The sequence below is a fragment of the Molothrus aeneus genome, chromosome 5 (assembly GCF_037042795.1).
Source record: "Molothrus aeneus isolate 106 chromosome 5, BPBGC_Maene_1.0, whole genome shotgun sequence".
Classification (NCBI taxonomy): domain Eukaryota; kingdom Metazoa; phylum Chordata; class Aves; order Passeriformes; family Icteridae; genus Molothrus; species Molothrus aeneus.
The window spans coordinates 16601365-16623497 of record NC_089650.1 but is presented as its reverse complement, the minus strand read 5'-3'; the positions used below and the strand labels follow the sequence as shown (position 1 = coordinate 16623497).

The window sequence follows — 22133 nt, the reverse complement described above, 5'->3', positions numbered from 1 at the left end:
AGTTTCTGATTTCAGTCACAGCAGCATGTCCTCCAACACACATCTTTATTCCAGAAGTACACAATCCATTTGTTAACCTACATGCCTACAGCACTGCAATGAAATTAAATATAGTCCCCAGAAGGATAATGTTCTTCTGCAGCTTCTTGTAATTTCAACAATTTCCATCTGTTTCTGCTTAAAAGTTCTACTTTTGCTTTCTGAATCAGACTTTAAAAATAAATCAGATACAAGTTCCCAAAGACTGGAAGGGAAACAGAGACTGAAGTGACCTACGGTGCAGACAGTAGCAAGGCTAATATTAAAAAGATGTAAATAAGAATATCAAACAACCCTACATTATGGCATGAGGACTTCAGCTCTGTCATGAGGAGAGACACAAGTTGAAGCAAGAGAACTACTTTTCACTACTTTCATGGAAACCCACTCAAATTCAGCTAACACAAAACACTGAATACAGCAGAAAAACCTCAACAATTTAAAATAAAATTAAAAAGCTTTATTCTATGATGTTCAAGTCTCTGGAGCTTCTTTTTATAGTGATGGTGGAATGCAATGCACTACCAAATGTAACATGCACATACTCAAAATTACACGCAGCTATTATCCAAGACATTTCCAAGATAAAAAAACTCAACAAGACAGATGCAAACATTAATACCTCATGAGGTGATACAGGTCGTGTCACATTGAAGCTTTCTTCCACATCTGGAGTACCCACATAGATATTGAGGTATCTGTAATACAGTTTCAAAATAAGCAATGAGGAAAACATTTTTCAGGCAACCTAAAGGAAGCAAAATTTTACATACACTGAAAAATGAAATTACTTGATGAACACAAATTGATTAATAACGAGCAATGGTTCTTCCCAAAGTAACTCATTGTATTTGAGCTGTGGTCAAATAATAAAAATTTAGCCTGCATGTGCAATAAACCTTTTAATCTTCCCATCTTTCATTGCATAAAGTAAGAGATAAGTCACGGAAAAAATCCTCTTGATTTATACCAACACAAGTGCTTATAAACACTTTATAGGTGATAACAAACCCATGAGATAGTACTCATGCTGCTACTGATATGGAAATCATCTCATGCTTACTTCAGGTACCACATTGGGTCGGCATCACTTGTCACTTTTTCATTGGCCTTCATGATTTTCTTTATCTGGAGGAGAAAAAGAACAAAATGGAACCATGGCCTTTTCTGAGTACTAAGAGCCACTCTCCCCCCATCCCAGGAAAGCCTACCTCGACATTGATGAAATAGTTGAATGAGTCTATGTGCTGCTTCACCAGTCCTTTCACCTGAAAAATAATGCACACAGCAAATAAAATCAGCTTCAGTAACATTAATCACAGAAGCCAGAAATTAAGATACAAGCATTTATAACTGGTTTTAGATATTAGATAACTCTGCTAAATTCTTTCAGCTGACAAACTTCTGGGAAGGGGCTGGTTGCTCACTCTGGTTCTACACTACATTTCGAAGCTTACACTGGATCAGTCATATAAAGAGCACGGATAGGGTCTCTGAGAGCCAGTAAAACAGGAAAAAAATCTGGAAACATTACATATATACAGTATAGATTGAGAATATGCATACCGATATGCAAACCTCTAGGAGGATGTCTCCACAAAATAATCTGTAAATTAATCAAGAAAACAATCTATGGAACATGTCTATTGATAACTGCAAGGAACTAAAACAAAAGGCAAAATCCACAGGAAAGTGAGGAAAAGTATTCTGGTAAACAGTAAAAGCCAGAAGAAGGTAATGTAAAGTTAGAAAGGAGATGAAATATTCACACCATGAAATGAGTGTGCAGCACTAACCTTTAGAAATGCTGGAAGAAGTCTCCATTTTTCCTGAAAGGAAAAAACAGTTTGAAACATCTTTCCAAGGAGTAGCCAGCCTTTCTGTCTGCATGTTTTATTGTTATTGTTGTTTTTTGAACAGTAACATTATTTAAAATCAGATCCATTTAGAAAAGAAAACAAAACAACTGTCTAAAGCCCACAGAGATGGATAAAAACTACCTGGATCATCTCAGTAAACCATACATGCAGCATTTTCTCAGGATGCAATGGCACACTGCCTCTTTCCTAAGAGCAGCTTATGTGAAAATGTATTTTTCTGAGAAAATTCTTTAACACCATGTCCTCATTTAAGATCAACTAACATTTTTTTGGCTTTGTTCTGTTACTGTAAATTATATTCCTAGAAAGGGAAGATTTCCTACAACTTTTTCTTTAAAAAACACATGCAAGAACCTGGGAGCAGCACTTGTTCTCTGTAACACTTATCAGGACTCTAAATCCTACAAAGATTTAGCAAAAGTACTGACAAAGTATATCAAGATTCCTACAAACTTTCCCCGATTTCTAATCTCCGATAAGCACAGGGAACATCTCCTTATGTCAGCCCCACTTTCTCCGACCATGGCAGTGCAAAAACTTGCAAATATCTTTGGTTGGAGACAAAACCCTTTTATTTAGGAGGAGTGCTTCCAGCCCTCATATGCTTCTCTACTACTACCATTTAAAAATACTACAAAATTAAATGATCAAAAAACCCTGTAGAAAGTCGTTAGCCTTCTATCCACAGAAATACTGATGGTGCTCTTGGCTTTCAGCCTCCACTGCTGCTGTTTGTTAATTTACTAATCTTACTTGTGATCCCAATTCAACATCTAATAATGGCAAAGCTAATGAAGTAAAAAGAAACACATGCAGTATGGTGCGGCTTTTAATATTGGTCCTTCGTGGTTCATGTGCAGTAGCGATTACAGTCTGCAAAGCTGAAGAGTGGTTGATTTCAGGTTTTTAGGATTTAAATGTTATGTCTTAAAAAAAGGGGTTTAATCTGTTAAATAGTAATGCAATTAAACTGATGACCTATGGATGAAGCTAATGATTTTAATCTTAAGTAAATACTGCAAGGCCAGGCTGGAAGGGGCACGGGGCAGCCTGGTGCAGCGGGAGGTGGCCGTGCCATGGCAAGGGGATGGAAGGACACGAGCTGTGAGGTCCCTTCCACCCCAGATCGCTCTGCGACTCTGCGCGCGGGACACAGGCGGGGCAGACACTAGGGACGGCACATCAGGAGGCCGAGCCCGGCTTCATGAGGGGCTGCCTAACTGCAGCTCGGACCCGACAACCCCCCACCACACACACCCACCGCACACGCACAAGCACACACCGAGCGGCGCAGCACGGGCAGGGGGTACTCCACGTGTGCGCCTGCAGAAGACTCCTTCCACCCCACCCCAGCTCAGCTCTGCCCGCCACACTTCGGGAGAGCCCGAGGCGCGCCCGGCCGCTTGCCGCTTGCCCCTTGCCCCGCTGACCTCCACCGTGTTGACCGGGGCCGCCGCCTGCTCTGGGGTAAGCGCGCCGAGCCCCAACGCCTCCATCGCCACCCGCGCACTGTGGCGCTGCAGCGTGGCGCTGCAGCACAGCGCTTCCCCCCGCGCTCCAGCGCGGCGCCCGAAGGTTCCGGCCCCGCGCAGTCCGGGCGCCCGGACCCGGCAGCCCCCGCTTCCCTCTGCCCTGCGGCCCGCCCCGCCGGGGTACTGGGGAACTGGCAGCGCCCGGGGGTCCCCCTTGAATCCCCGAGCCGGTCACCGCTCCCCCGCCGGCGCAGCCGGGGCCGGAAGGCGGCAGGGACACGGAGCAGTTGGGCTTTAAACGGGTTTCCTGCAGTTTTTAGTATGTAAAGCAACGCGGGGAACCAGCTTTTAGCGTTGTTATTGTTATTATTATTATTATTGTTGTTATTATTGAATGCTGTAGCTGAATCACCTACAAATTTATTTGTTCTCCTTTACAAGGGTCTGTGGTAGAGAGACACCAAAATCGTAGTCAGATGGGGAGCTACTCATCTGCCCGACTTCAAGATTAAACGAGAAGCACTAGTGATCTCCGTAGCTTCCTGTGGCAGTAAGGTTTTGAGATAAATATATATATATATATATATGTAAATATAATAATTGGTAAGTTCTAAAAGAGTGTGAAAACAGCACATACAGACGTCTGCTCTGGCACAGGTTCCACATGAGTAACATTCACGAGGTTGGGTCTGGGCTCCACCCATCCTCGACACTAAGGCCGCTACCCTAAAGAGGAGTAACATTTAAGACTCCTTCCATTTGGTTTCCTGCCTGAAGCCCACAGTCAATGGAGAATTTGTTTAATTCGCGGCAATCCATGTTTAATCCGTGCAAGGCCTCTGTCAGGCACAGGGGGAAGCTTGGAACAGCTTCTCAGAGAAGCCACCCCTGCCTTCCGCTCCCCCTGCAACTCTGCCATACAAACCCAATACATAATTCATCCAAGTAGTCAGATTTAAGCAGGCAACTGTTTTGAATATTATTTGTACAGCTGGATTAAAGTCACTACTCTACACTGGAGCTGCTTCTGAGAAGTACCAGAAAAACAGTCACAACAGAATATTAGTGGAGTAATTTATCTTTGGCATTTAACAATCTGTTGCATTTAATAACATTTGTGTAAATGACTTTTCACCACGAATGTTATCACAAACAAAATTTAATGCATACAAACCCTCAAATACTTGGTTTTAAACAAAGCTGCTACAGAATGGCACCTTATTTTACAAGGACAACTTCTGAGTCAAGTGCATTTCAGCCACAGTAGCATAAACAGCATGCAACACATGACATTAAACAGATGCAATGTCCCTGTTTGAAACATTAAATTAAAACACATTAAACAATCACTTGAAACACAGGCCATGCTGTAAAACGCCCTTTGCAAGTCACCTTAATCACCAACCCTCACCCCCCCCAACTAAATGCTATGCTTTGAGTATTTACTGGTAAAAACTAGTATGACAGTTTTCCCAGCTCATTAAAGAGCTGAAGTTCGATATCTATTTGTACAATAGAATGGATATAAAATATTACAATTAAAATTTCATAATCATATTAGCAATCACCTTCAAATGTTCATAAAATCCGCTTTTGGCTGAAGCTCAAAAGCATGTAGGTATTTCTAAAATTGTAGCAAATCACTAAGATTCATTCCCTCTAGCTGTTTTTTAAATTCATTCTTATCTTAATGATTTTGGATTGCCTACCAAAATTTCATATTCATCTGAGCAAGCCTGGCACAGTTATGATAGTCTAAGAGTTCCTTTCTCCTTGGTTTTCCAGGAAACAGTTCCCTTTAAAACATGTATTCATCTTTATTTTGTGCAATGTTTTCACAGAGGATAGAAGAGAAGTGCACTAGAGAAATTTCTCTAAAAAGGCATTTTGAAGAAAGTTTTCCTTAACATTTACATGTGACCAAAGTCCTTGGACACTGAAGAACAACTGAATAGAAGTAATTTCCTTTGCTATAAAGGGTACACATGCCTGTAGAAATGGACTACAAAACAAACCACAGTGCTAATAATGCCCAGGTTTTTTTTAGAGCTTTATGATAGATACAGTAATGTACATAAACAATTTGTGTGACACATTATGCTTTTACAAGTTATTTTTGTCTCTTCATAAAAAATAGACTGTAATATAAAATATTAAAAACAAGCTCTAACTTGTACCACACCAAGGTTTTCTATATATGACATCTTAAAAGGAGTAGTATATGGTAATATATTAAAATATCATTTTCAAGTAAATTATTCAATTTCATAGACAAGTCTATAATATGTATTCCAGCACTATCTAATCCCAGTAATCTGAAATATGCAAGATAAAGCCTGTGTAAACTTAAAGTAGTTCACTTCCACATTTCTCTCTTTCAATCCTATTCATTTTCTGTATGCAAGATTCCCAATGCCTTAAATATAAGTATTCTTAAATCTAAGTATTGGGGCCCAGTCCAAAGAAATTAGAGGAAAACAGGAGCATTTCTCACACACTCCATAAAAAAGTGAATATAATAATATTTTCAAAATTTACTAATTAATCAGGTTCTTGCTTTCAGATCTAAGAATATCTTGTGAAAAATTTACATTCTGTTGGATAAGGGCATGAAAGGAGCAGTTCTTCTGTGGTACACTGTGAGGTCAGGGTTAAGTGCTTTTGGGAACAAAGGTTAGAAAGACCTAACTTAAAAATACTTAATACTCATCCATTACAATCAAAGATCAATACATACACATCTTAAAAGTTCTGTATGACCTCCACCAAATAAACAAAATGCTTATAAACACATTTATATACAGAAATTTACTCCACCCTCAACATCATGTTTCTCAGGTGTTTATCATTAATCTCAGAGTTGAGAAGTTCTGAATCATTCATAATTGAAGTTGTGAACGCTGCTTCTGTAACTGCTATCCTGCAAACAGCTTGTAACACTGGCATTCTTTAATGTAACAGAGGCAAAGTTCTGGGTCCAGTAATTGCAGGAGTACCTGAACTTGGCCTGGTATGAATCTGGGTTTGGTTACTAAAGCAGTTATACTATACTTACTTCTTCAAAGTAGTCTCAGAAACATAATTGTTGTCTGAGATGTTACTCTACAAAAATACAATGTAAGCATAGTACATTTTATCTACAGTTGTTTTCTCATTTCCTAATATGCATTGCTATATGTAAATAGATTTGAGTTGAAAAATAACATTGTTTTGATGGTGGCAAAACAGTAAGTACATTGCCAGCTCTTTCCCACTGCCAAGTCATAATAAATGCTTGCTATGGAAATTAATAATTCACTGGCTATTACAAGTGACAATCCATTAAACAAATATTTTTCTATTAAAATATATATATATGACCTTGACATTAATTTCTTTACAATGAATTTCGGAAACTATCTGTATACATTTTACAAGATCTTTCCCTATCAACAGTCACTGGAGTAGGCTGTTCTTAGAGATGTGACTTCCCACTGTCTTGGAAGATTAAAAAAAAGGGTACATTTTTTAATTGCTAGATGTTTCTGCTTCTGTTTCCTCCATTGCTGCCTCAGGAAAAAGCAGTTTTCTAAGTATGTTTGCATAGAATGGTCCATACACTTTTTTATTGAAATTTACAATGCTTGCATACTGAGATCCCAGAAACTCTATCTCTGTCTGAATCACAGAAAGACCTCCTGGCATAGTAGGCATACACTTCTGAAAACTCGGGAGAGCAAGCAAGCTTCTCATGAAGAGCTGGATTCGTTTGTCTGAAATGGAATATAGAGTACACTCAGAACAAATGTAAACCCAAGATGATGCCACAGTCACTTTGTAAGTACCCTGCACATCAGCACAGCAAAAAATCCAACATGTAAGCAACAACTCTTTCCCAATATTGTTTTGGTGTGGGAAACAATACTGTAAGTTTCTTAAACAATATGTTTAAACCCAGAATGGACAGAAAGACTAAACACTCATTTTATCTAAATTCTTCTCCAAAATATTAGGCTGCCTAGGCTTCTCTCTACATGCACTTTTACAATTATTTCCAGCTGTGACTAACCATGCTCTGCAGCATACCCAGAACACCATTTCCAAGTAAGCAACATATCCTTAGTCTTAGTTGAGCCAGTATTTTACTGCAGTAAGAAAATACTTTTAGAAGATAATGAGACAGCTGATTAAGCTGGCTGCCAGTAAGTTTATAAACAGACACATATAATACGACAATTAGGTAGTCTCTTACTAACCAATCAAGGAACAGACAGGATTATTCTTCTCAACAACATGAGCGATTTGACCCATTAAATTACTCTGCATTTCTTCATTAAGAGTTGGAAGACCTCTTTCACTTAGAGACTTGTTCACTATGCTGCAAATCTGGACGCCAATAGCATTCAGAGCCTCCTTCAAGTCAAAACTTCTGGAAGAAAGAGAAAAGCATTAAATTCTGAAGTTTCTGTAGCATAGGTCGTAAAGTGCCCTCACTTGTCTCCTTTCCCTTTTATTTTCAACCTGGTCTCTGCAATGAGAATTTTGGAAAGTTTTCATCTTTTGCTGCAGATTTATGTAAATCTACATATACAGGAAAATTCCTATGTGGAAGATAAAATAGGGACCTAGCTGTGATCCAAATGGGAAAAGTAATTTCACGTGTGCAGCAGTGACACCAGTTCACTTTATCCTTGTGCCTAGGTGTTTTTCTGGGCCACGTGCATAGCATTCCATGAGAAAAAACAGAGTGGAAAACTCTTTTAAAAGACAGTCACATACATCAGACTTGCCTGTAGCACAAGAAGCCAAAGAAATAGGGAGCCAAATAACTTGAACTACCTACAACAAGTTTGAAGCAACTCCCAAGAGGATTTAGTGAATGTACTGCCACAGTATCCCCAGTATTAGGAGTGTGTGAATGAACTTTACTACTAGGTTCCAAAATTTGTACACTAACATCATGACTAAGATTTCATTAAAATCTACCTTTGAAAACACTTGTCTAACATATAGTGGCCTTGTATCATAAAGGGAATATATAAATTATTCGAATTCGGTATCTTCCTATTAATAACAAGCACCAGCTATGACACTAGAATTGTTTCCAATTATTTACCATCAAAAAAAGAGTAAAAAAAGGCCTTACTTCTTATTCATGCCTTCAAGAAGAGGAAGGGAGATCCTTTTCAGCTGATCAGTGAAATCAGGCACATCTACAATTGCTGCACCCACCATGTTGTTTGTTATGAGAGAAACACAAGCTATGACTTTTAATTGATTGAGCTTTTCTCTCAACTCCTGAAGACGAACTTCATCTGTTATTAGAGTCTAGAATTGAAACAATAATACTAATTTAGGAATAAGGAGAAGATCTAGGAAAGAGATCTAGGATGTAGTCATGAAGCACTACTATTTTTAATCACAAATACGCAAACCCAGAGGAGACAGCAACTGAAATACCCTAAATATGTAGTGTAGTATAGTATAAAGTGGCATTTTGTACAAGTACCAGAAGTAAACCTGTGGCGGGAAGAAAAGTAATGAGGAAACTGAGGACATTGCACCTTATTCCTCATCACTGCTGACAAATCTGTAACCAACAATTCAGCCCACGACATGGAATGCTCAGAGGATCCAGAAGACATTGTAACAACCAAGTTACAGACAGAAGTCTTCTGGATTTGGGTGTCTTTTGAAAAAATGCCAACATTTGTAACTGATGGATAATAATGAACAACTGTGCTTGACAACCACCAATTCAACCACCTGAGCTGGTTCTGCAAGTGATACGTAAGCTGCTCCAGGCAAAAAGCCAGCTGATCATACCAACAGCGTAAGTAATCCCCACAGCAAGATGTAGCTGGAGTTCATTTTAGGTTACAAAGAGTTCATCCTGAGCAGCACAGGGGCATTAACATCCAACTGCAGTTAGTAGCAATTTCATAGTATGGCAAGCTAGATCTACCAGAGGACATCTGTATGTAGATCTTACTCAAAACTGCTCACAGAAAGGTAAGGAAGTGGTTTCACTTCTGTCTACTGACTGAGAACACCAAGAGCATCCCCATGTATTTAACAAGTTCTCTGCCAGGCCATCCTACATGTAGCTAAGGCCCTCTCTGGAAATGCAAATGTTAGCCCTGACTGCTGACAAATTTCCCACTGGCTTTATGGAAAGTTGCAGAGGTCAGTGATCAGGAATTGGAGGGAAAAACTGAACACTGAGTCTTGAAGCAATAGTTTACACTGAAAGGAAAAATACCTACTTTAGAGAACTCAAGTTTTTTACTGATTCTGTTCTGAAGAGCAATCCTACCAATTCCTGCTGCTGTTAGGAAAACGGAGTGCTACAATCAGTTCTTTTAAAAACAGAGAAAGCAAAGTACTGTCAATACAAGGCCCAGCCTTTGACCACAGCCAAGACTGCTCTTAGGGTGGAGCTGGTGAGCTATGATTGGAAAGAGGGAGAACAACCTTTACCTTGTTCTCTTCTGGTTGTTGACTTGCCCATCTCTGGACTAGAATATAATCTCCTAATTTCAGATTTACTGTGCAGAAATTTAAGGAGTGCAAAAGAGTATTCACTTACTGTCTTCCATAGCAGGTTTATTGTATCACACTAATGACTTCATATAGCTGGTAATCTGAAGACACCAAAATATATTTCTTACCTCTGGAATTGTTTTGCAATAATCCCACTGTAACAGTTTCAAGTAGCCATTGTTTAGCACCAGTGTAGGACTAATAATTGGTTTTGAACTACTATCAGCACCAGGGCATGATGAAGACTCATCAGAAATAGATGACAATTCATCCTCTATTGATTCCTTTATCCATTCTGTTGTGAGATTCAGGGCACCTAAGCATTGTAAATAGCACAGATTTACTGCATGCCTTCATCAAAATAAGCACTACCTTGAGGAAAAAAAAAAAGATTTGTATAGAGAAGAGAATTCAACTTCTGAAGTCTTAAACATAGTGGACAGCTGAGTCATCACAAATGGTAATTCTCTCCCTTTCTTCCACTGATCATCTTCCACTGGTCACCTTTAATTCTACCTGGTTTGTAGAAATCCAGCCACAAATTGTTAAGACTTCAGACAAGATTTTTAGGTAATAGAAGTCACAAAGTTTGAGAGTCCTTCCCAAAGGATTGCTTTCCCTTTTTCAGAGAAACCACTTATCCGATAGGATGTAAGACTAAAAGGTACAGGTGAAGGAAGATTAAAACGTTTGATTTGTTCTGGTAGAGTTCTTCTCAGGCTGCATAAATGAACACTGCAGGCCCTATCAGTGGCTCAGAGCTCTCATTTTAGAAGCCCCTGCTCCAGATGTTAGCATGTTTACTTATTCTTCTTGGAGGATGTATTTCTGAACACTGTTTAATCAAATCACACAAAACGTGTAATAGTGAATCAAGTTGACTTTGCATCATCTAAGAAATTTTGTTCAGAGTCTGCTTTTGTTTATTAAAAAATAGATCTTAGCCCTTCCAGCTTTCAGGTGCACTAACTGGTTTTACATGCTTACTTCACACTAACAACTGAACAGTTGCACACAAAAGAGAAAAGGCTCATCTTATGGACTCTTGCTTCTGCATCCAGACAGCAAGAGTCACCACTTGTTTGTTTTTCAGACACCATCCAATTCAGCAAATATAAGTTTGTCTGAAAGTGCCTCAGATTACAGACAGATAAACTTGATGGCAAGTTAAGCAACCATCCAGTGATAACTTGCTTGTTAAAAAATTTTTCCATTACTTATATACAGAAAAGAAATTGAAGTTTTCATCTAAGTTAACTGCAACTTGTAGAGTTTTCACAGCATGTATTTAAATAGGCTTCTTTTCAAAGAAAAGTTTAAATTTAATATAGCGTGGTACATACTTGGTGTTTCTTCAAGAATTTCCTGGAATTTTGTTCTTTCATAGTCCACCAAGTTATGCCAGAGGTATGGTCTAAGGCTTTTAATTGTGTAATTTGCCATATCCACTTTCATCAGGTCCAAAACACGGAATATTTGTCTGAAAAGAAGAATTTAAAATTTCACAGTTTAATTTAATCTATTGATTTTCATCAGCACATGTGAAGCACATGTACATTATCACTTTAATTTCAATTCTGGAGAAGTGAAGGCCTTCACTGGCACTTCAGAGTAACAGATATATTACCTATCATCTGGAATTCTTGAAGATAAGGCTTGGCCTAAGTTAAAAAGAACAAAACTGATGTAGCATCACTAAATGCTACAGCCCTGTAAGTTTTTCAAAAACTACATGAATTGGTATATTTCAGCCAAAATTAACAGATTTTAACTTTTTGGTCACTGACTGCATTAAGAGAAACAATCCTTCTGACGCAATTGTTTTGATCCCCATATACATACATAGTAGAACAACTACCATTTAGTCTTAATATTTCAGCATACCTCAGGAGCACTGTTATGCAAATGTTTTACCCAAGTTCAAGTGATAAGATCTTAACTAAAGAGCCTGTAAATCCAAAGTTTGGCCTTCCAGAAGAAGCATGCAATTAACTCTTCAAGAAGAAACAGTACAAGTATGCTGTTTACATTTTGTAAGAATGAACAAGACAGAAAAAGAGTTTCTGAAACAGAGATTATTGCAAGAGTTGTTGGTTTAGATATTCAGAGCTGCCTAGTTTCATCTGGGTATCCTACTCATTTCATTACAAAGTGAGATACACAATCTGTTTAGCGTGTCAGAGCTCTTCCTCTTTAATGCTTCAGGAAGTTCTCCTATAAGTTTAAGAACAGGTGTTATGCAAACTGACACAACTTTAGACTTCCTTAACCCAGCCCCCCACCTTCCACTGTCTACTACCCTTTCAGAGAGGCGTTTTTTTCTCCAAAAACCACACTCAAATACCAACCTCAGTAACTCTACGATATTGTCAGTTGCTTTTAACTGTTTTATGTCATTGTCTCTTATTGGAGCACATAACTTTCCCATAGTGTTGATGACATAGTTAGCTAGTCCAGGAATATCAACAGCATTATGTTCTGCCTGCTGTCTTATAAGATCCATGTCAAGAACTTCACAAATTTGATTGTGAATCCTGTTTGCTCCAGGAGTCAGGAAAGAAAGAAGAATCTAAATTAGAGGGAGCAAAAAAGAAAAAGCTTATCAATAAAGACCAAACCACTTAGTAAGCACACTTGAGTGAAATTTTAATATTCATGTCAGGTGTTTATAGCTGACAGATTATAACCAGACATTTTAAGACTGAACATTATCAAAGGTTGTGGGGATAAAAGAACTGCTTGGAAAAAACAAACCAGTACAGTTCTGCAAAAATGCTCAAACCAATAAAACAAAAAGCAAGTCAACAACTAGACCCGTTCAAAAGCTGGGAGGCTACCTTGTAAAACAAACATTTACTAACTTAAAGTTCTTAATCACTTAGTATTGTGCCAGGATTGAAGGTTTGTATGCTCACCTGTGCGATAATCAAACAATGAAGTTTAAGTGGGCAGGTCCAATCATGTTTATACTGTTGTTCATGCCCTAAGCTCACAGTATGGTTCTGGAAACAGGCTAGTAGAGATGTGAAGCTTTGGGAAAAGAGATGACTTTCAACTGATCACTGTGCAGTGAAAACTGACAGAACATGCCACTGTTTGTTTGCGGCCATGTTCCTGGTTAATATAAATATACTACAAATAGAAATCTATTTTTAGTTCTGAATAATCATGGCTTTATATTATAAAAGGAAAATCTGAAGGTGTTGACTCAGCTAAGTTAAGCAGACCCTTTGGTGAACTAAGGGACTCTTAAAGCTAAGCTGACAAATCAATACAGAGAAAGAAGAACATTACCTCCTTAATTTCCTCAAAGAGCTTGATAGCATGTTTGTATTCTGGAGGATCTTCATTCAGTTCCGATTCCAAATGATCCCAAAATGCCTTGTGTACAATTTGTTTCACTGTGCCTGCAAAGCTGTGGAGTAAGTCAATTAGACACAGAGAAGACTCACAACTAGCTTCCATCCTTGTAACTGTTTCAGATGAGACTGATCACTTGTTGGGAAACACACCTCCCCAAATACTATGCCCTGCAATAACATCTTTCTTGGGTGATAGATCATTAGGTCCCAAAACACAGTCGAGATTGCTCCATTCGTTTCTCCTCTCTTTCCAATACCAGTGCTACTTTTTGCAAAATTCAAGCTCTTACCTGTTTTGTGGGTAGTCTTCGTGTTTTATGCAAAAATTTGCATTTACAGCAATTTCATGAGCTAGAGTCCAGTTTGATAGATTTCTTGTAGCTGCCATCAGTTCATCAAATGTGATAACCTTGGGAGGGCTACCTGCTGGAACAAACAAGATCAATTCAAGCTAAATATCTATAGCTGATAAGTGCAATTGAATATATTAAAACCTAAAAATTTTACTACTTGCTAGTTGGACTCCAGTACTCTAGAAGGAGCGACCCAAGATTACCAAGTCTTTATATCTTCCTGAAACACTAACTCAGGAAACTCCCAGTTTATCAGGGGTGTGTGTGTTTGTGGGGAAATACCACACAAGCCTCAAAATATTTTGAGGAGCATTTTCATATTTCCGCATTTGAACTAAGATTTTTTTTTTTCCTTTAAAATGGGATCTTGCATTTCACAGATTTCCTAGTAACTGTTCTGTCAAAGCCACCCAACCAAAAGCATGAGCAGTAAGAGATACTAGATGTCCACTATAATTCCAAGCACAATGGCTATATTGCCTGTTGAAGAGGTTCCTCAGTTACTGACTCACAAACCCCCCAACTTAAAATCAGCAGATGTTCAGTCTGCTGTGGAATTAAGTTATACTCATTTTTTTAGGAGCTAGCAGCAATGACAAAACAAACTCTACATTGGAAAACAAGAGCAAATTCCCAAAGTTTCTAAATCTTTAAATTCTATAATTTAATGTAGTATTTGGAAGGCTGGTAACAAAGAAAGACAAAGAGCCAGCTGCCAAATGCAGCTCCACTAATAAGCTTGTTTTAATATAAGACTTAATTTACATAGATGTAAGAAGTAAGCATGGCCTGCAAATGCTTACAGATACAGAGAAACCACATTATAAACAAGGTTTTATTTACCATTACTCGAATTATCCTCCTTGTGCAAATGTGTGTTTTCTGTTTGATTCTAGTATTTATGAAAGAAAAATGTGAATTCAAGATAATTACATGTAACTTGGTATGGTATTGCAAATCTGTAAGTTACAGAAATAATTTTTAAGTGCAGGGATCAAACAGAAGAAACCCATCCTTTGCACAAAAGCATATCTGGTTGAGTGGGAGGCTGCTACCAATGTCAAGGTTAGGAAGACCATGGTGACACACTTTTCTTACACTTTCTGAAGGGAAGGAGTGCACAGGGAGACCCCCGTGGATACAGCTGCTGCTGGTGTTCCACACACAGGAGATTCACTGCTTCACAGCAAAGAGAAAGCCATGCCTCTCTGTTAATACTCTTAAACAGATTCAGAATCCCAGGTTCTACCCATGACAGCAAAGAGAAACAAGGTAAGTTAGCCTTATTGGTCCATGCACAATGCAGGTGAGGCTGAAATAGGCTTACACGGTGGGGAGCTGGGTTTGCTTGAAGAATCACTGTTAAAGCTCTGCCTGGAATATTCTGTGTCACTGGAAGAAACTGTGCTTTCTGAGAGCCGTGAAGAATCTGAGTCACTGTTCTGGTCATCATTGAGAGGCATTCTGAATCCCTTTACCTTGTTTACACAGTAAACAAGACCTAGAAAGACAAACACAATTCCCATAAAACCAAAAGTCAGCTACTGATCATTATATTGTGAATGAAGATCAAGTAGTTGCCTTTCCTAAACAGGAAAAGCAAAGGAAAGGATTTGGCTTGACAAAAATGGCAGAATCATATAGTTATCAACAAACTATACCTTTTCTGTAAGAAAGCTTTGTACCTTCAGCTGTTTCATACCTTAATGAATCTGTGGGAGACAGTCCCTAAATTGATCATATTTAAAAAAATGTAAGACTACCCACAGGAACACCTGAAGCTACTTGTTGCAAGAATTTTGGTAGTTTTCAATGTCCATAAAGGCATTTCGTGATGTCACCATCCTCTACCTGACCTCACAAAGAAGTGGTGTTTAGCAATGAGTTTCTTTCCACAAACAGACTGCACCGAGTGTAACGACTGTGAAGCAAACACAAAAGTTGCAGGCAGAGAACAGGCAAGTAATTCAGAATATTACATTTCTGACAGGGTGTAGCTGAAAGTCTGGCCTTTAGGTGGGTCTGTGCTCAGAATCAGATCAACAATGGCACAGACCCAAAAACCAGTCCTCCTAGGGGTGAAGGCAGGTGGATAGGTTTTCTGGTTTAAGTCAAATGGCAATTCTGAGCCTCTAACATTCTATTTAGCAGAGACAACAATCTCCAGTGACACGTGTTGTGCTTCATAGTGCTTCTGTCTATGTAAAGAAACTGCCTCCCAGGCAGATAATCTGCAATTGCAGAAAATGTGGACAGCTGCACAGTGTGATACAGATGATTAACAACTGCATGACAGGAAGTGAAAAATATGCTCATAATAGTATTAAAATGAGAATCTGGAAGTCAGCTGTAATTACGACCAAAGGAATTTGGCCCAGATACCAAAAGTAGCACTCCATCTCCGATTATGACCATGAAGCATTCTGTAGTGGACTTCATGAAGTGACATAGGCAGCAATGATTTCCATCAGCAAATTTAATCGATAACTTCATTTATTATTAAATCCCATCAACTTCAGTAGCAGGGAATTCCACACTTTGCAACTGCTGAATTTGGAAAAAAGACACTTTTAGCAATAAAAGGATGATCTTTGTCTGTACTTATGTGAATCAACATATTGTGGTGTCCTGGGACAGACAAAAGGTAGTGAAAATTAAGATTTCTTTATTTCTGGCACCTAGCTACAGCTTAAAGCATTTGACTGTTTGGGTACTAACTCATCCTGAATGGGCCTTTATAATTTGATGAGCTACTACACTGATGAGCACCCCCCTGTTAATTGAAATGATTAACATTTTTTAAGTGTGTGTTTACTCTTCCTCTTCTCCCAAGAGGAAACACTCTTGGATGCACTTGAGCACCTTATTTATGTCATACTTTACACTGGGTTTTTTTTGTGAAAAGAATTGGTCCCATTAGCATCTAAGAACACAGCTAACAGTTTATCACAGTACTGGAGGAGCCAGTGAGAGACACTTGACTAGAACTCAGAGGTCATGCATTCAGAACTTGCAACATTACCAGTGATGCTAAGCATCATAACTCTTATTAGAACAGCAATTTTATAATTTCTACCAAGCAAATATTTAAAACAGTATTGGCTAAACAAGACAGAGTTGAAGGGAACCTAAAAAACGCTACACACAGATATTTTGGCTTGGAAATTGTATTTAAGTTACAATTAGAAATGGGTCACTAGTTAATGCTAGAGAAGAAACAAAATATTTCTTCAATTAAAATCTGTGTTACAGATCTCAAAGTTAGTGAAGATCAGAAACTAGTTGCGACAAACTAGTTATAGAACATACTTGAGGTTCTTCATGTTGAACTGCTCACTTAAATACAGTAACAGTGTTAAGAGTGTGTGAAGTTTTTATTACCCTCCGACTAATTTTTTTAAATCAATATAAGAACACTGTATTTTCAGGCTTTAATCTTGTATATCACCCCTTTATTTCCATACAAATAACTAACCTCCAAAAGATTAATGTTGCAGGATGTGGTCCATCAAAAGATTTGATTAATGTTGTTCGCAGTGTAGTGGCCCAAAGTCTTGCAAATCGCTTGCAGAGTGTGAGCAATTCACGGTGTGTCTACTGCTTCAGTTCAGGTGTTAAGAACATGGAAGAAGGTAAATGACCATTGAAACCCCAAATACTTTCACACATTTTAAACATCATAATTTCATTAATTTCCTCTTACCTCTAGGTATGACAATGTTAATAAACGTTTAGCTTTGCAAGGTTCTTCTGACAGAAGTACTAAACCAGCCATGAAGGCAAGTCAGCACTGCCATTTTCCACCCCACCTTGACTTCTAAGAAGATGAAGTGGTTAAGGTAGAATTAGATGTCCATATACATTAAGTCCTTAAGCACTAGTCCCAGCAAAGGATCAATGCACACAGTTGCATTTCAAAGGTCCACATGCATTTTGATGTATCAAGACCATACCCGCTCCCACAATATATGCACAAATACAGACAGCAGAGCTGTCAGTAGGGTGCTTCAGAAGGCTTAAGTAAGAAGTTTCAACACTGCAACAGGAGGTGACACACAAAAAACCACTGCAATCTTTTGCCACACTAAATACATTTCTTCGTAGAATGCTTCAAGCACAATAGGAAGTAAGAGTGGGTGTAGTCTGCAGATTCAGAACATTATTGCTAAATTCTACATTTAAAAGATAAACACATGAAACTGAATGTACATGAATATACAAGCAGAACCTGCATGGGCCATCTAAAACACTTACGCAAAAATACAGTCATTGAGCATATGAAAGGTAAGTACAAACCAAAAACGGCCTTTCTAATTAGTTACAACAATAGACAACTGAGTTACTCAGTCTTTGCTTTATAGCATACACTGGAAGAGCTGATTTTCCTTATGTTTTTGTAAATAGCACAGAAGTTCTCATTAATAACTAATGGCCAAGTTCATTTAGAACTTTAAATTAGTATATAACAGTCACATAAAAATATGTCAAAAAGCCCTTCAGCCTTGCAAGATCTCTTTGTAACTCGCCATCTTGGATAAACAATACCATCTTGGGTTTTTTAAAATTTGCTTATAAAGTATTACATATTAGGCTGTTGTTTTAATACACATATTAATATCCCAACTGTTCTATCAAAGGGATCAGCCTGAGGTTACAACCTGCTTTATTCTGCTACATTAAAGACTACCCACATTTATATTTATATTAGGTTGGACACCATCACAGTGGGCTTCATCACACCATTTGCTTTCTTTCAATCAGTACCATCCTGTAGGGTTTTTTAAGGATAAACTCTTTGGAAGACCAAGCTAAAAGTATCTTCTACAGGTACCAACCCCAAGATTACAACTAATTTAACAATGAAGAAATTTTCACATTTCTGCTATTTAGACAGGTGAGGATTATTCTTTTTAGTAAAAAGAAAATTAATACAAAACTGCAGATGCTTAAAGGCATCTTGTTCTTAATTGGTTACTGCATCACCCAGCTAGATTCTTCATTTAGAACTTATCAAGACTGCAAGATCAGGTTAGTTTTAGAAGACACAAACACACTTTTTATTTCTGTAGCTTTGCTTTAGAAGTTATTTTACGAAGCACCTGGGGGAAGGAGGGAGGAAGATAGTTTCACAGTTGGGTATTTTCTTCAGATACCATCTTCAAGCAAAGGTTTTCCACAGCCCTGCTTTGTTCAAAGGAAGCATGCATGGACACAGAGACTTATGAGTGCTCTGTCCAGTTTTGCCACTATGAAAGTCTTAACTCTGTTTATTCTGCTGGGTTCACATTCTTACTATCTTCAAGCTGGCACCGACTGAATCTCATTTGGTCTAGAGTTTCCCTTTCACTGACTCCACCTCTGTCAGCACTCACCACAGAAGAACAGAAAAGAACCTTTGTTAGGAGTTACTTGCATTTCCTCCCGCCTCATTTTTCACAGTTTACAGCAGCCTTTCTCCCCTTTAGCTTTCTAGTTTCACAGCTCTTGGGAGAGATACTTCTCTCCGTGAAGGCTTAAAAAACTGTACTGGCGAGAGTGAGCTGCGGCCGAGTGCCCTGAGGGTTGGCCGCGGGAGTGACCTCCGCCCGGACAGGTCGGTGATGGGACCAGGGGCCGTCCTGCCTGCTGCCCTCCCCCGCGGGGGCAGAGACACCGAGAGGAGCCGGCGGCTCCTCCTCTTCCTCCATCTGTTTCGCTGCCTGTCTCCTCCCCCGGCCCCATGTTTTTAACACTTAGCAAAGGCAGGAGTTTGGCACCCTCCGACCAAAAGACCAAAACAAACAGCGTTTCCAAGGACAGGTCCGGGGGGAGGGAGTCCGGGGGAGAAGCAAGGAGAGAACACTCCCTGTCAGCCCCAGAGAAGGCGAGCCCGGGCACCCACCTAAGCGCCCCAGGCCCCATGCCCCGGGGAGGTGTCGGGGTGCCCCTGCCCTGCTCACCAGGGCTGCACGGGGGGACCCTGCGGCTGCGCCCGTCGGGGCGTATCGTCCCGGCGGACACTAAGGGATGGCGAAAGCCCAGGAGACACGGGGCAAGGAGAGAACTAAGGACCCAGCGCAGGAACTGCGAAACCCACCTGCTGCAGCGGGTTCCCCACCAGGGCAGTAGAGCGACGGGCCAGTCCACTACCTCCCTGCCACCCACACCGCACAGGAGGGTAGCAGCCCCGAGCCAGCACTGTCCCGGACTCACCCCGCGACTCATCGCCCAGCGTGCCCGGACACCCCGCCGCCTGTCAGCTCCCCGGCCGGCCGGAGCAGCCCTACCCTGCGGTCCCCAGCCGGTCACTCACCGCTGCCCCTCGCTCGCCAGGGCCGCACACAACTCCCCCCTTCAGATTTAAAGACCCAGCCTGGACTATTACTGTCTTCCTCGGGCACGTCCATCTCTGACGGTGGAAGCGGGGAGGTGCGTCATCTTTTCCTTTCTGCCAGCGGGGAGTTATCCACGGCGCTTGGGCCAGCCTCCGCTTATGCCAGTAGAAACTAACCGTATCTCCTCATTCTGCCTGCGACCGGGCACTAAGCTTGGGGAAATATGCGGCGACACGGGAAGATACTTCGACGGACTCCCCCGCGCTGGCAGTGGGCCGTGCCGGCATGCGGGGGATGGGCCGGGTGGTGTTTACGGAAGGGCCCCGGCCGTCCGGGTAGGCGCCGCCCCGGCCCCGCCCCCGCCGAGCCCGGGCGTGTGGGGGAAAGGGGCTATGCTCCGCAGGGAACGGGTCCAGGTCGCGTGTGCCTGCCTTTGTGCACTGCGCTGCAAAGGGAGCTATAACTACGTCCTGCCCTCGTTTCCTTACCCTATCGATGGGGGAAGCAGTGTGGCGCCCCTCCACGCGCCATCTTGGCTCTCCACTGCCACCCCCGCCACCGCGGCTTCAAGAGGAGCCACTCGGCCCCGTGCTGAGTTTAGTCACCCATCTCGCTCACGGCTGTGGTGTCCAGAGGCTTGCTGAGCGCCCACGGAGGAACGTAGCACGGGGCAGTGCAGCACTATCATTATAAATGCTTTGCTTATTTGCTGTATTGACCTCGTGCACTGGTAGCTTCACGCACCCACTGAGCTAGCAGTACCTGTCAGGGTCATCACCTCTTCCTGTCACAGAAGCTACGTGCCACCACTGCCTCACCCACCCGGAAGCACGGAGGGCAAAACACCGGCAGTCATCTCTGAGGCAAGAGCTCACTAACGCACTAGCCTTGCCCATCATGAAGACGGAGCTCCCCTTCCTGCAGGTAACCTTTAGCACACATGGTGAACTACACAGAACAAACACATATTGTACTCAGGTAGACCAAAGCCCACTGTAGGTCCCAGTAACCTCTGCTATAATATCAAGGGCTTGAAGCAGGGAACAGTGTTTGGCTACACAAGTGCCAAGTGCCTGGCTGGAGAGGGAGTGCTTGCTTGCAGCGATGCAGAGCACCTTTCAGCCTGGCCTTCAGAGACATTAAATGGGATTAAGTCCAACAGCCTAATCAGGTAGCTTCTATAAAGAAGACAATGTTTTAAATAACTGCATTTGCACTACTTTGCCCCACTTTGGGCGTGTTACATGGCAATGACAGTCTGAAAGAGGTTCAAAAGGGCTTTGTAAAAGACTGATAATATACAGATGGGCTACTTTGTACAGAATTGTTATGACTTCCAAGGATGTTATTTATTATTATTTTTTTACATCAATTTTTGCTTAGAGACCCTCTGAAATATGGGGAAAACACAAGTTTTTTTCTGTTATGACTGCTGACATCTTTTATTTATTAACCAGCTAAAACTGCACAAAGAATACTTGCAAAAACACCAGGGGCAGTGATTCCAGTGATTCAGGGTCTGTTTTGCTTCTCTGTGGACTGGGTTTGTGGAAACCTGTGTTGCTCAGTGGCCTAGCTTGCACAGGGAGGGAAAGGGGTCAGCCTCACCAAGTGAAGTAGCTTCTAAATACTGATATGAAAGAAAGCGTCGGGGGAAAAGTAGCTCAGCCTAAAAGTATGTCCACCTCAATCATGAAGTAAGAGATGGGATTCCAGAAAGGAATGGCTTTAAAACAAATTTTTTTTCAGCTATAGCAGTGTCATTCTCTCACAAGCCCACCAGCTGTTTTGGAGCCCATTCTTAAGTGCATATTTTGCTCTATCTATCTGTCTGTCTGTCTATCTATCTACCATATCAGAGATGTACATCTGTCATATATAGCTGAGGCACCAAGATTCTGGTCCAAAAGCCAAGAATAAGTTAGACACTGCAGTACTCAGCACTTCCCCTTCTTTTTGGTTTCAATTCTTTCCTGATCCAGAGGCACTGAAGCTATAGGCCACTATATGGATCTTGAAGTAGATTACCTACTGGAGAGATTTTCTCCACAGAGAAATGATACTCTTTTCTCACTTTCTGGTGTCCTCAATGTCAGCCAGAAAAATAATTTTACAGCCTTTAAATTTCTTCTGCTCAATTAACAAGATCAATGTCCTTGTGTCTTATATAGCACATGCATGTATGTCCTGG

General features: G+C 40.6%; 2 protein-coding genes across 13 annotated transcripts in view; both read right to left on the bottom strand.

The window, feature by feature from the left end:
• POLR3B (RNA polymerase III subunit B) overlaps positions 1-3415 on the bottom strand; it is a 71861-nt gene extending 68446 nt beyond the window's left edge. Inside the window, exons 1-5 of the mRNA XM_066549719.1 lie at positions 3350-3415; positions 1836-1868; positions 1251-1307; positions 1103-1167; positions 662-737 (exon numbers count right to left, since the gene is read on the bottom strand). Coding sequence (XP_066405816.1) covers positions 662-737; positions 1103-1167; positions 1251-1307; positions 1836-1868; positions 3350-3415 — 297 coding nt within the window. The remainder of the gene's footprint in view (positions 1-661; positions 738-1102; positions 1168-1250; positions 1308-1835; positions 1869-3349) is intronic.
• A 1036-nt stretch (positions 3416-4451) lies between these two features.
• TCP11L2 (t-complex 11 like 2) lies at positions 4452-20155 on the bottom strand. Of its 12 annotated transcripts, none has more exons than XM_066550305.1 (11): positions 19921-19999; positions 17104-17228; positions 14727-15129; positions 13566-13701; positions 13208-13328; positions 12262-12482; positions 11257-11393; positions 10042-10229; positions 8517-8698; positions 7627-7799; positions 4452-7143 (listed from the first exon to the last, which is right to left on the bottom strand). In XM_066550305.1, exons 3-11 carry the CDS (start codon positions 15079-15081, stop codon positions 6899-6901), a joined length of 1758 nt encoding a protein of 585 aa, XP_066406402.1. In that variant the 5' UTR covers positions 15082-15129; positions 17104-17228; positions 19921-19999; the 3' UTR covers positions 4452-6898. The 12 variants fall into 12 exon arrangements, with proteins under 12 accessions (XP_066406402.1, XP_066406401.1, XP_066406410.1 ...); XM_066550304.1 differs by having other exon boundaries at positions 17104-17225; positions 19921-19984; XM_066550313.1 differs by having other exon boundaries at positions 14956-15129; positions 17104-17225; positions 19921-19984.
• Positions 20156-22133: the final 1978 nt, after the last annotated feature.